The following is a 15,342-nucleotide window of genomic DNA, read 5'->3' as shown; positions in this document are numbered from 1 at the left end:
GTAAATAATCAACCATCCTCCTAAAATTATAGTACAGTACTGTGAGGTTGAACGTATACTGTAATAATAAACTGTTTCATTTGCGGTGTTCAGGTTTTGTACTATTAATTTTTTTTAGAGGGCACGACAAAAATTTCCCTCCCCCCCCCCCCAAAAAAAAAAAATATATACATTCCTAGGCCTAGTATTATACTATATTAGCCCTAAGATAGCATATATTAAAGCTAAGATTGCATATTTGTCTCAGATAGGTTGGGTTCCGGTTTTAATGTCATTTGAGGTAATTTGGTAATAAAAACATTAACTTTTTGGGTCAACTGTACATTTTTGTATGCCTGACCAAATATTTCCTGTAAGTACCATCTTTATTGGAAAATGGTTTGATATATAATTATTATAATAATTTTATATGTATTCAACAATTCAAATTTCCAATAAACAAAATATTCAAAATATTTTGCATCTGAAGTTTCCACATTTACGGCTGGTTCGAACCTTAAATATCTGCTTTCCCTTTCCCTAGCTCCCTTCTACCCACTCTCCTTTACCTTTTCTGCCCTATCTTATTACATTTGAAAGACTTCAAATTCGTCTTTCCTTGCCCCAATTTTGCCTGTAAGTAACTACTCATGTACTTAACATATGCAGGAACATTTTGGCTTAGGAGAGCCTATAATGACATCAACTGCACACACACACTTGCACGGAAATCCATGGACCATATGGATGGACAGACAAGATGATATTGTCTTGGATTGATCTTAGCTACTGTTACAGCTGTTCTGTTCAGTTACTTTATTAGTTAAGAGAGTTTGGTATAAACTGCTCCATTATGTGTGTCACAAGTCCTGATGGTAGTCATTCAGAGTTATCTAGTGATGTAAGTTAGATTAGAATTCGTGAAATGATAGTCTCTCTCTCTTTAGGGTAAAGCATATTAGTGTACTAATGAAGCATGAGATTCTAAACTAGGCTGTTTCACTGCTTTCACAATATTAAGGACTTATTTAAGCTGTAACATTGAGTGTTTACATAGGCCCCCCAACTACACAAAATCGTCTTCACCCCATTCTTAACTCTCCTTTCCAGAGGATATGGAAAAGGAGGTCCCTAAGTCTGCCTAAGGTATGGAGGTGTGGTCTGTGTGGTAACGCTTAGAGCTGCTTGTGTGGATCGTTGCTGCTTGTGAGGTGGGGAGGGACTAGGCTTGCTGATGATGGGGGAGGGTGTTTTGAGGGACTTAGGATGGGGGGATGTATCTCCTGTGACAACGTGCTCGAAGCCTGGGATTTTAGACACATATCATGCTTCATATTATTTGTCCACTCCAGTAAGTCTTTCCTTCAAACAATGTCCGTCAAAATTTGATATTTCATTGGATTACAGTGAATTATTAAAATTCTTGTTCCCGATCATCATTACAAAAATATCACGAGTCATTTATTGTTTTGACAAGACTCCAGTTTGAGATATAATATTGTTCACTGGCTGGAGATAGGGAATTTTGACGTGAATATGCCCTCAAGGATTGACTTGCAATCAAATGCATCATCACTTAGCACGAACACTGGCTTGTGATATTTTGGTCATCGTTTGCCATAGCTTCTTGCCCACCTTTGGTTTGGTTTGAAATGTACAATTTTTGGTAGTTATTTCCATGCAGGGAATACAGTGTTTATATGTGAATGGGTTTATCCTTTAATTTCTTGTGCGAGTGGTGTGGCTCCAGTTTGTCAAGTCTTGCATTTAACTACTTCATTTGTTTAGGGTTTTAAAACGTATTACTAGTTGACTAATTTGACATTTTATTTGAATAGTAAAAGCAAGGAACTGACGGCTGCTTATGATTTTAAAGTTTTATATTTCGCATGAGGTTAATAACAAAATGTTTTTGCAATAACTGTCATTCCCTTTTGTGTCTTAAAAGCATTAGTCTCATGTTGTCAATACTACTTGATAGGGTTAGCATAGACAGCTCTCCCAGTGAGTCTTCTGTAATAACTGACTCAAGGTTTATGTTTAATTGCATGGATTTAAATTGTCCGTTAAATAAGGGCGACTTTCCTTTAAATGTGTGAAGACTTGAGTGATGTACTGAATAACTCTTATGCTTCAGCACTGGCCTACAGGACCCAATTCTGTGGTAATAATGAGCGGTTGATGGAATGGTTATCAAGTTCAGTGCTGTCTTTAAAAAATCCAATAAAGTGGATTGGATTTGAAACTCCCGTATTAATTGTCTGGAGGGACATTTGATGACCGACATCTGCCACGGATCAAAGTGGTTCTTATGATACATTTCATCCTTCTATCATTTATATTGCAGCTGTATCTGGACACTGTTGACCAGTAAACCTTCATTTAAGGCTCAGTTTGCAAGGTTTTGGTGCACTGGCAAACATTATGAGAGGGAATGTTAATGTCACAATTAATATTTTTTGGTTGTGAGGGTGTCAAGAATCAGTGTTAATTAACCATGTTGAAATGCATACATTACTGGCAGATAATAGTAATTATTAGTCCACATTAATAAACACCAAAGCCAAGTTTAGAAGTTGTAGACTCTTGTTTGTTTTGTTTATTATTTTAAGAAACTTCTTAATTAGGTTATTATCGACAGTCTTGCTACATACGGTGTAGGGAAGTTCAGGGACATTTGTTTGTTAGGAGGCTGAATGATTTTTTAAAATAAAGACTATGAAACATCAAGGATGTTTCTGTTTTGTAGAATGACAGGTCTTAAGATGCTTGAAAATGAAATCCCCCAATTATATTTATTATAATATTACTATTATATATATATATATATATATATATATATATATACATATATATATATATATATATATATATATAATATAATATACATAAAATGTGTAAATCACGAAGAAATTAACACGCAATGAACACAGTGACAGTGTCAGACCACGAAGGAGGGATTAAGACAGGTATTTCCTTAAGTATTTTCATATATAATAATACATCTTCAGAAGGATGGATTTACCGTTCAGTGGGTGTGAATATATAGGCAGGAAAGACGTGAGGTGAGGTACAGTCTTTAATGAGATAATGGGATATTAATAAGGTATTAATGAGATAGATGTGTATCAATGATCCTACTAAAATTGCCCTGTAGCTGATCAATCATAAATGGATTTAAATTATACAAATCCTGCTAATATTCAAATTACATGATTTTGTATTCTGTATTAAAGCAAATTAAATAATGTTTCAATTGAAAATGATTTACTATTTGTTATTGAAGACGCCATCTCCCAATCAATTTGGTGAAAACTTTCTGACAAATGAACAAAGCATTAGACAATTGGCCATGTCTCTGTATTTGTTTCAAAATTTTAAATTTTTAAATCTTTGGATGTTTGCCTTACATAGAACCTATTTTAGTCTTTAAAAGGTATTTTGTAAATGACAGTTATCACTATGAGGACTGTTTCTAACTAATAGTTTTCCAACAGTATTTTCGTAATTAAACAATACGTGTGCATCAAAAAGTTTCAAGGCCTTCACAAAATTTTTGAACTAATATGGTAAACATATGGTAAAAATGGTAAACAAAACACATTTTTGGGGCAAATCTTTTCACTGCATATATTATTGTAATATGTACAATGTGCTTTGCTACAGCAAACTTCCAACTAAATAAATAAATAAATAAATAAATGTATATACTATATACATATATAATGTGATGAAAGTAAAAATACTGACAAGATCACAATCATCAGTAAGTGTGCAAGTTTAACGTACACAAATGTCATTTAATGGAATTGGAAATAAGCGAAGACAGAATGAATTGGCTTGGAAAATAGGATCAGATATTTTATTTTATATTTGAAACACATGGAAGAGAGTAACAATGGGTTATATAACAAAGATACGAGTTGATTTTTGCATAACTACTAAGACGGCCTTGACGTTAATCTCTCGTCAATCATATAAAGGATCAATTTTGGAATAACCTTCAAGAATCTGGATCGAGAAATGTTCAGGAAAGTGTTCATTCCATATGTGATTCCCATACTGGGAATATGCAACAATGGTCTGTTCCTCAGAAGCATCATATTCAACAACTGAAACAGAAGGGGTTGAGACATGCTACCATGTGGCCCCACACCTCTTACACCTGCTGTAAGGACTGCTTGGAGGCTCTAAACTTACTATAACTTAAAAGTAAAGGATAAAGTACTCACCTAATTGTGCTTGCGGGGGTTGAGCTTTGGCTCTTTGGTCCCGCCTCTCAACTGTCAATCAACTGGTGGAAGGTATAAAGTGTGATTCGATCAACGTGTATAAGAGTACAGTGTTATCTTCTGGAGAATGGTTATTTAACTGATAGGTGTGACTATTTAATCATAAGGCTGGAAAAAAATAACCGGTAATTCTTCTGCTTATTGGGTATTAGATGGGATACCAGACAAGGGTCCCTGGGTCAACACATGCAACGTTAAAGTGTTGGGGGCCCCCAGAATACAAGTCACTCATCGGAACACAAATTTTGGCACATCTGCCCCCTCAGACTTAATCAGGTCCATTAGTGGGCCAGTCAGAGACATGGCCCAAATGTTTCAGCTATGGGTGGCCAGCCAGAGGCAAATTCTGCACGAATTTTCCTGCAAAAAATAAAACAAAATAAAAATCAGGTCCATGAAGTGGATGGGGGAAGGGAAGGTGTCATGATAAAAATCTATGGACTCGGCCCAAACATCCACCTTATTTCATATATGAGAGGGGGGGTACCCATTCAACGGGGGGCCATACCTGCTGTTGGGTGCCAAGATTTGAGTGGGGTCGCTGCCCAGGTACTAGTGAACATTATGACAGGCATGATTATTGATGGGAATGATGGGTAGAAACGATTTGATTTTGGGGAACAAACAGGGTGGTAGATAAATGGCATAAATTGCTAGAATGGGCAGTGTGTTGTCTACATATCAGCTGGTCAGTGTTGTAATTGCCAATTCTGAATGCAAAAAACATCTGGGAGTGGTGATTAATAGAACAAAGTAAATGTATAAATGTTCGAAATTAGGCAAATAGAATACTGGGAGTCATTTCAAGAATTGTTGGCAATAAACCTCTAATGTCAGTAATGGAACTGTCTTATCACATGCACAATGACAAAGAATGTTTTTTTTTTTTTAGCTTTATCTTGCCCCTTTTAGGCAACAATTAGACTTGATTGGAGTAGTTTATCATGAAAGGATAAGGGTATAACATTGGGGTGGTTAATAAAATGTTAAATATGTTAAAATAGACCACAAAACACTGTATCCAAATTAGATAAGTTTAGTAAGAAAAGACAGGTAAATACTTGTGGTTTTATGGAACAAATAGCTGGGTGATAATAGAGATGGCATCACAAAACTGCTGATAGCCTAGGTTACACACACAGATGAATGAGTTTGGTTAGGTATGAATGAGAGCTTCATCACATACGTTAATAGGCTTTCTGTTAGCTTTGTTATGTAGGACCATTGGTATTTTTAAAATTGTATGTGATAAATATACAGCAATGGGACACCAGAAGCTTAGTTTTCATCCTGTTACTACAATTAAGTAATTACATATAAAAGAGTAGGCAAACAATGTTGTTTTAAAAATGCAAGTTGAGAAAATGAGTAGGAGCTATGAAGAGGATTCGAACCTATGCTCTAGATATGTTCAAGCACACGCCTTAGACCACTACACCATGACATCTTCAAAAAGTAATGCAACCTGGGATTCAAGTGAATCCTCTAGAGGGTTCCTGAGGCTTCAACTGAAGCCAAGTTATGGGTTTTCACGCTTTGCCACCATGCACTCTGGGTGTGGTCAAGGAGTTCATGTCCAATGCTTCTCTTCAAGGGCACAAAGAAATTGCATTAAGGCATGTGCTATGATTTACCCAGAGCATAGGTTTGAATCCTCATCACAGCTCCTACTAATTTTTCCATTGATACATCACGTTAATGTGATTTCTTTGTGCAAAATGTAAATTCTTTGTCAGGATTTTGGGATTCTTCTTCAGCCGCATGTTATTCAGTGTAATAATACCAGACTTTGCATCTAGTTTAGCCAAACTTTCTAAAATGCTGCTTACTGTATTTCCAATCTAATGTTCTCAAGGTGTTTTGAATAGTTTTATGTTCATGGGATGTACTATATCTTGATTGTTTCACATACACTATACTGAACATCCTCCCTTTGTAGTCCTACACACAAGTTCACAGCAGGTGAGGACCATCAGGGTTTGGTGTTTTAGTATAATACAGAGGTAAGTTTTGATGTCACTTTCACGTTGTATTGATGGTTTCTTGTGTAGCATAAAACTCCAAGCACCTACAGTGTATTTCATCGGTAAAGTTGACACTGTGCTGACGGAACAGTGAGGCATAGATGTATGGATTTAGATTGTGAAATATTGTGGGTTTGTAGATCAATATTTTATGCTCATCCAGCATATCCAGCACTATTTCCCAAAGCTTTTGTTTTGTTTTTTCATGTAACACTAGTTATTTGACTTGTATATTTGATTTGATTTGATTTACACCAATTTAGCAAACCAGGTTCACCCATTACCCATGTTGGTGGGGAGGCCCCCAGCAGCCGTCATACAAATCCTCTGAGGGGCCATAGTTAAAGTAATTATTTCTATCTATATCTATTTTATCTATCCATCCATATTAATCATTTCCCACCCTCCCACTCGCATACTGCTCTTTCATTCCCGTACCTCTTCTTTCCCTCCTGAACCCTTTCCCCTCTTGTCCCGGCAATCCCACAAGACGAGTTATTACAGTATTTTGGTTTGTAGGATATCACGAATGGTGGTACACTTCGTGGGGTGCCATACACGTCTAACATGAGCCCATTCTCTTGTTTAGATAGTACTTATAGTAGCGATGTGTACCAGCATACATATATATATATTGATGTAATTAACTGTTAGAAAGTAGCATTTGTTATTACTGAATTTGGACAAACTGGAAAGGGTTTTGCATTTATTGCTAATCAAACCAACCTAATCTAAGCATTCTATGCCTAATACATGCTATCCGAGGCATAATATAGTACATATACTGTATGTGCTATATCAGGACTAGAAATATTTTGAGCATGGTTTCAGCTTTTTTTTTTTAGATGACTCTCTCTCTTGGACTCATACAAAGTGAATATAACCAAATCTTCCTAATTGTCTATTATGTCAATATATGTATGATAGGCCACATAAGAACTATCTAAACAAGAGGATGGGTTGTCTAATAGAGATACAAATGCACAATATTTATATTCACTGGTGTGCTTGGTCTCAAAATGGCCATTTAATTTGTAATTTGTATTTCTCTACCACTGCCACACTTTTACAATTAAATACACTGTTTTTCTATCCACAGTGTTTAAATTATTTAGCTTACCACTTCCTGTTTAGTCATCCACATTCTGCTTTAGCTTCCTCTTCTCTCACACACACACACACACACATGGTCAAAGGAGGAGCTAGATAGTAAACGTGAAGGTCTTATAACAATAATGAGAGAGATTATAGCGAGAGCGGATAACGATAGATCACAACTGTTGATAGTCGGTGACTTCAACTTGAAATCCATAGACTGGGAAGCATATGAAGCTAAAACAGAAGATTTTTGGACCTGTAAATTTGTAGACCTCATCCTGGAAACATTCTTGTATCAACATGTTAAACAAGCTACGAGGATGAGGGAAGGGGACGTTCCCTCCATGCTAGATTTGATATTTACCAGGAAGGAGGAAGAGATATTTGACATTCAGTACCTTCCTCCCTTGGGTAAAAGTGACCATGTCTTTTTGGGAATAAAGTATGCAATGCGTTATAAGCTGGAAGAAAATAAGGAGGTTGAAGCAGTTGAAAAACCAGACTTCAGGAGAGGACATTATGGTGACCTTAGAAATTTTTTTAGTGAGTATAATTGGACAGACTTGATGCTAGGCAAGGAAGTGAATGAGATGTATGGCAAGTTTTGTGAAATATATGATAAAGGCACAAAAAAATTTATACCAAAACAGAGATGCAGAACTAGGAAACAGGATTGGTTCAATAGAAATTGCGAGAGGGCTAGAGACCGAAAGACACAAAAATGGAATCAATACAGGAAGAGGCCGAACCCCCAAACATACCAGCGATACAAAGATGCGAGAAACAACTACACGGCAGTGAGGAGAGAGGCAGAAAGAAATTTTGAAAAAGGGATTGCGGACAAATGTAAAACAGAACCAGGTCTATTCTATAAATTCATAAACAACAAATTGCAGGTAAAGGATAATATTCAGAGGTTGAAAATGGGAAATAGATTCACGGAAGATGAAAAGGAAATGTGTGAAACACTAAACGAAAAGTTCCAAAGTGTGTTTGTACAAAATGAAATCTTTAGGGAACCAGATACAATAAGAATTCCAGAGAACAACATAGAACACATAAAGGTGTCTAGAGACGAAGTGGAAAAAATGCTCAAGGAGCTCGGTAAGAACAAAGCAGCTGGCCCAGATGGCGTTTCACCATGGGTTCTGAGAGAATGTGCATCTGAGCTCAGCATTCCACTTCACCTGATCTTTCAGGCATCCCTGTGTACAGGAATCGTAGCAGACGGGTGGAAACAGGCTAACATAGTTCCAATCTACAAAAGTGGCAGCAGGAAAGACCCCCTCAATTATAGACCTGTATCATTGACAAGTGTAATAGTGAAAGTATTGGAAAAACTAATCAAAACTAAATGGGTAGAACACCTAGAGAGAAATTATATAATATCAGACAGACAGTATGGTTTTCGATCTGGAAGATCCTGTGTATCGAATTTACTCAGTTTCTATGATCGAGCCACAGAGATATTACAGGAAAGAGATGGTTGGGTTGACTGCATCTATCTGGACCTAAAAAAGGCTTTCGACAGAGTTCCACATAAGAGGTTGTTCTGGAAACTGGAAAATATTGGAGGGGTGACAGGTAAGCTTCTATCATGGATGAAAAATTTTCTGACTGATAGAAAAATGAGGGCAGTAATCAGAGGCAATGTATCAGAATGGAGAAATGTCACAAGTGGAGTACCACAGGGTTCAGTTCTTGCACCAGTGATGTTTATTGTGTACATAAATGATCTACCAGTTGGTATACAGAATTATATGAACATGTTTGCTGATGATGCTAAGATAATAGGAAGGATAAGAAATTTAGATGACTGTCATGCCCTTCAAGAAGACCTGGACAAAATAAGTATATGGAGCACCACTTGGCAAATGGAATTTAATGTTAATAAATGTCATGTTATGGAATGTGGAATAGGAGAACATAGACCCCACACAACCTATATATTATGTGAGAAATCTTTAAAGAATTCTGATAAAGAAAGAGATCTAGGAGTGGTTCTAGATAGAAAACTATCACCTGAGGACCACATAAAGAATATTGTGCAAGGAGCCTATGCTATGCTTTCTAACTTCAGAATTGCATTTAAATACATGGATGGCGATATACTAAAGAAATTGTTCATGACTTTTGTTAGGCCAAAGCTAGAATATGCAGCTGTTGTGTGGTGCCCATATCTTAAGAAGCACATCAAAAAACTGGAAAAGGTGCAAAGACATGCTACTAAGTGGCTCCCAGAACTGAAGGGCAAGAGCTACGAGGAGAGGTTAGAAGCATTAAATATGCCAAAACTAGAAGACAGAAGAAAAAGAGGTGATATGATCACTACATACAAAATAGTAACAGGAATTGATAAAATCGACAGGGAAGACTTCCTGAGACCTGGAACTTCAAGAACAAGAGGTCATAGATTTAAACTAGCTAAACACAGATGCCGAAGAAATATAAGAAAATTCACCTTCGCAAATAGAGTGGTAGACGGTTGGAACAAGTTAAGTGAGAAGGTGGTGGAGGCCAAGACCGTCAGTAGTTTCAAAGCGTTATATGACAAAGAGTGCTGGGAAGACGGGACACCACGAGCGTAGCTCTCATCCTGTAACTACACTTAGGTAATTACACTTAGGTAATTACACACACACTCACTCGTTTTCACTTACAAAATTATGGTTTGGAGCAACGGCTAAAAACTCTGCAAAACAACTGAGTAACATTGTAAGTTTGATTCAGAGACTAGACTGAGCTGTACTCTTGCTGGTGTTGGGCCAGTGCATCCTCTCAAGCATTCACCTCATTAAACTGATGTGCTCACCTCATTATGTTCGAACATAACCGAACATAGCCTAACCAGTTTACAGGCTAGCTATAGCCGGTGCTACATGGACATTTCGTTTTGAGTAGCTGAATCTAAAATAACAAAACAACAACCTAACCGATGACTTGAAACGAATCATTAGATACAAAGGAGAAGATAACCCAAGTTGAACACTTTTGGTAGCCTCATCCATGGGAAGAAGATAGTCTAAAGATAATCATTGAAGGATTACCCGTTAAAAAATCGGCATGTGACTCGCAGAGGCTCAAAGCAATCGTAGAACAGCAAATGAACAGCATCTCAAGACGGACAATCACTCGCATCTTGACAGATGACAGATGGATCAGTTGATCAAGAAAGAGATTCTGCTGGGGCAGCAGTTTACACCAACAACCATGAAGCTTACTGGAGCATGATAAGTGGGTGCTCAACACTGCAAACATAATTATATGCCCTAAAAGAGGCCATAAATTATGCAATTGATAATAGTTTACAAGATGTCATCTTTCATACCGACTCTTAAATCTTCGCTCCAAGCATTGTAATCCAGCCAGCACAGAGATAATATACAACTCATCACAGAAATCTTACATATAGCAAAAGGAGCACACAATCTAGGGCTGTCAATCACCCTAAATTGGATACCAAGTCACATTGGCATAGCTGGCAATGAAAAAGCAGACTCGCCAGCAAAGACTGCCACTGCTCTACCTGTTGTACAGGTTAAAATACTTTCAAGTTTTTCACAGATTAAGGAGAAAATCAATAAGAAAATACTCCCAACTGATACTGATGTGGATGTGGTGATCCATGTGACGTGGTCAAGGAGGATTTAATCGGATAAGGATTTACCGAGCTCTTTTTGTTAATCCCTAATGCCAGGTAAACTGATGATGAGCTGGTATTTCAGCTATGGATGGTCAATTCTCATATAAGGATTCTTTTTAAGCAAAAACATGGAGGGCAGATTTTGGCCTCTGGACAATATCTTGCTCACTTCTGTACTGATGCCGGACCAAGGAGTGCCGGACCAACCGGGCTGTGGTGGGTATGTGGGCCTGCGAGCCACTCCAAACAACAGCCTAGTGGACCAAACTCTCACAAGTCAAGCCTGGCCTCGGGCCAGGCTTGGGGAGTAGAAGAACTCCCAGAACCCCATCAACCAGGTAGGTATCAACCAGGTACTAGACAATTCTTGGGTCAATCACAAAACTTTCTCCATACTTTCTGTTACACCGGACATGTCCCAATGTTTAAGGCCAGTTTTCCCTGCAGTTGGGCTCTGCTTATCTATGCCAGGGTATCGTCTCCCTGTTAGGTAGTGTGCCATATATGTTTTTATTCTCCAATGGCCTGTAACTGCTTTCACTTGTGCGACTCATTAAGCTACCATTCCCCGCAACCAGATAAATAAATGTCTGTGTATAGTGAGAAAGAAGATTATTTTGTATGAAATTTTTACCTCGCTGAACCAGTAAACCAAATACAGTATTCACTTTAATAAGTCCAATATTTACCTCGCTGAACTTAATTAACCAATAAATTTCCTCGGTTAACCCATTCCCTATAAATCAGCATTGTCCTCATTAAGCCTATTAGGCCTAAATAAAAGATTCCCCCCTCAGTCTAAGCCGACTAACTATACTATGCCCCTATCCACATGCTTTTGCTTTCATACCTTTGGTTGCTTATGGCTCCCTCTCCCATTCTCACTATCCGTCTCTCTTTTGTTATTTACCCTTCCGCAAGTCTCCCTTTCTTTGTTCCTTCTTATGTTATTGTGTCATTCTGCCATACCCCTCCCAGAGTGTGTGTGTGTTCATCTATTCACGTGCTTGGTTTTGTGCGAGTGTTTGTTTCAAAGTCATTTTTCTCCACATGTGTTCCTGGCTGCATTTTCTCATTTACAGTTGTAAATGAGAAAATGCAGTCAGGAGCACATGTAGAGTATTTCACCAATGTAACAAATGTTTTCCAAATCATTCACAACTGTACTTGAACCCATTTTTCCAGTGATTTCCCCATCCTAGCCTTCCATGATCCTGAATGAATGGCAAAGGAGGCTATATATTCCTTCCTTCTGTCGCAACCCTAGAAGCAGGTCTGATGTGCATGTCTTGCCAGCAGGATTCATCAAGGGGGAGCTTCGAGGGTGACCGACCCGACAGCGATGAATCTCTACCTGATGGACGCAATGAGGCCGATTACATCCCCTCCCGCCCAGCCACTCTTGGTCGAGACAGACGCTCTAAATCCAGGTGTGTGTCCTTGTGAATTGGTAGACATTTGTCCTCTTGGTCGTAGAAGTAATAATGACTGTGTTGCTGGCGGATGTCTCCCACTCACCCTGCAGGGTTTTTGGAGTTGTCCTATTCACCATGCAGGTTTGTGGAGGCATCCTACTCACCATGCAGGTTTGAGGAGGCATCCCACTCACCATGCAGGTTTGTGGAGGCATCCCACTCACCATGCAGACCTGTCGAGGAATCAGTCATGCACCCTGTATGATTGTGGATGCATCCCTCTCACCCTGCAGGTTCGTGGGTGCATCCCTCTCACCCTGCAGGTTCGTGGGTGCATCCCTCTCACCCTGCAGGATCGTGGGTGCATCCCACTCACCCTACAGGTTCTAACACACCCTCACGTTCCCTGCAGGTTTGCGGATGCATCCGATTAACTTTGCTAATGAACAAGTTATATTTAATATTGCTACGTCATTTGTATTTTTGATAAGAGTGCAACATATTTCTGGTTATGTGATCAGATAATCCAACCTCAAAAATTTACTGAACCGATAGGAGCCATGGATGGATTGTACAAAATATGGATTATGGTATCCCAAAAGTTAACATTTTGTACTATTGAAATTAGCTATCAAAAAATGAAACGGAGTAACCATAAAAGTAAAGTAATCTGTCCTAGGTTAAATAAGCTATCCTAGGCCTAATATATATATATAATCTTGGGTATAATTTATTACATACACAGTATGTACTATACTAAGCCTAGGAAATGCTGGGTATAGTTCATGCCACCTTTCTCTTGCCTCCCTATAAAATTTATAGTACAGATGTCGATTTTTTTATGGGTGCAATAGTCCATATGATTTACTATTATCCATTATAACTATAGACATTATAACTTTTGCATGATGGTATAAGAGTACAGTATACTCACCACTTCGATACTGTGTAGCAATACAATACCCATACTTGTGTTATCATGTACCAATATTGCTCAGTGTAATCAGTATGAACCACAGTTGCCTTATAGATGTACGTACAGTATTTGACGAGTTGGCAAAAAATACTAATTTATAGTTGGAACAGATACATAGAAAGTGGTGTTGAAAACGGTTCATGCAATATATAATTATACCTAGGTTAGGTGGTTTTATACATCTAGTAGTTTTAAATATTTTTTATATAAATTGACAATACAGTACTGTACTCTATAGTACTAGACTTTCTTTGAATCAGTGCATAAAATTGTATATGTTTGCTGAAAATGCAAGGGCAGACTGCAATACATGTTTTAAATGTAAATTTGTATTTATTAGCCATTATTAATTTCCTGAATTTACCCGAGGGCCACTATCTAGTGCCCTTGACGGGGACAGGAAGTAGGCAGGATGTTGGAGGTCCCTCCCCCCCTCCCACTTTTTCCTGAGAATTTTTTTTCAACTCAATTTTGAACTGCAGTAATGTCTTGTCATTTACAGCTTCAGCAGGTAGGTAATTCCATGGGTTTATAGTCCTATGCCTATATTACTGGGAATGTGATAACCCATCCTCCAAAATTTATTGAACCTATAGCAGCTATGAATGGATTGTACAAAAATAGGGATTGTTGCACCCAAAAAATTCACCTTTTGTAGCACTGGAATTGTAAAAGCATAATAAAGTACTGTATTAAAAGCTAGTAATCGATAAACTGTAGTCACAAAGGTCATAGAATAATATTATTTGCATATTTTGATATCCGACATACTTGCCCCACATACAGATAAACTTTCTATTGGACGCTTTTTCCAAATTGAGCAAGAGCAAGAATATTTACTATTTTATTACTTCACAAAGGTCACCGGCAGGACTGAGGAGAGCCAGTTCTAGTGATACAGATGCCAACTATGGAGAGATTCGCTTCAAGTCTCGACACAATGGACTCCCACGGACTGGTCTGGAGAGAAGAAAATATGATGATGATAAGAGAGTGAGAGACTCTCGTGTGGACTCTGGCTCTGTGGACCTCGAGACTCCTCAAAGTTTAAGTCCTAAGAGTCCTCTGGAAGTGATGCTTAACAGCCTAACACAGAGCACAGGTAGCTTGCCTAGAAGTGGTTCCCGAGCAGGCAGTAGGGGAGACAGTCCCCGGAAACCTGTTCCTCAGCCACGAACCAAACACCTCAAGAAGGGAGGGAGTGTGCCAGCCTATGTCACAAAGAGTGCCGATAGTCTTGACCTAGAGCTGGATGGGTATGACAATACAGAGAGCACTGACTCTAGTCAGCTTGCTCGGTCAGGAGACAGTCACTTAAGTGATGATGGCAGAAGATCTCGTGCTAAGGATGAGGCTCATGACTACAGTGAAATCTACACACCCAGCCGTGATCACGCCCGATGGCCAGGAGACACAGAGGCCAATGGAGAAAAGCCTCCCACTCCGCCCCTACACCGCTTCCCATCGTGGGAGTCGAGAATATACCAGGTTAGTATCCGATACATAAATGTACCAAAGCAAATGCAATTAAATATGATTTAATTAAAGACAATACAAACCAAATATGAAACTACTTGACTTAAATTATCCTTTGAAGCACTGCTGTATGCAAGTTGAAGGAGACCCTCTTACCCCATTCATAGCAAATTTCATTGGCTCTTATTGCAGTCCTAATTAATAATCTATTCAATTTTCCTCGCCTAGTTCTTACAGTAAACAATTTTTAAATTATATTGTTGCTTGTGCATTTATGTTTTTCATGTTTCTTACCAACTTTTCTGGAGAAAGCTCACCAGTGGCTCCCTGAAGCTATATAACTGAGATTGCTTCATACTAAACAGTCACATCAGCTGTGAAAGTTCTTTCTGGCATACTGTGGACCAGAGCCAGAACCTGGTTCTCAGAGGTGCAGGGA

At 38.4% G+C, this 15,342-nt stretch overlaps 1 protein-coding gene across 6 annotated transcripts in view; it reads left to right on the top strand.

Moving 5' to 3' along the window:
* Positions 1 to 15,342, top strand: part of LOC123765293 (uncharacterized protein CG43867) — a 1,137,736-nt gene that overhangs the window by 1,037,795 nt on the left and 84,599 nt on the right. For 5 of the 6 annotated variants that reach the window (XM_069335522.1, XM_069335521.1, XM_069335519.1 and 2 more), the window contains 3 exons: positions 1,090 to 1,125; positions 12,336 to 12,466; positions 14,288 to 14,915. In XM_069335522.1, the coding sequence (XP_069191623.1) occupies positions 1,090 to 1,125; positions 12,336 to 12,466; positions 14,288 to 14,915 (795 nt within the window). The remainder of the gene's footprint in view (positions 1 to 1,089; positions 1,126 to 12,335; positions 12,467 to 14,287; positions 14,916 to 15,342) is intronic. The other variant, XM_069335520.1, reaches the window with a different exon arrangement.

The sequence above is a fragment of the Procambarus clarkii genome, chromosome 33 (genome assembly GCF_040958095.1).
Source record: "Procambarus clarkii isolate CNS0578487 chromosome 33, FALCON_Pclarkii_2.0, whole genome shotgun sequence".
NCBI lineage: Eukaryota > Metazoa > Arthropoda > Malacostraca > Decapoda > Cambaridae > Procambarus > Procambarus clarkii.
Note: the sequence above shows the minus strand (reverse complement) of the source record. Positions and strands in the feature narration are given on the sequence as shown.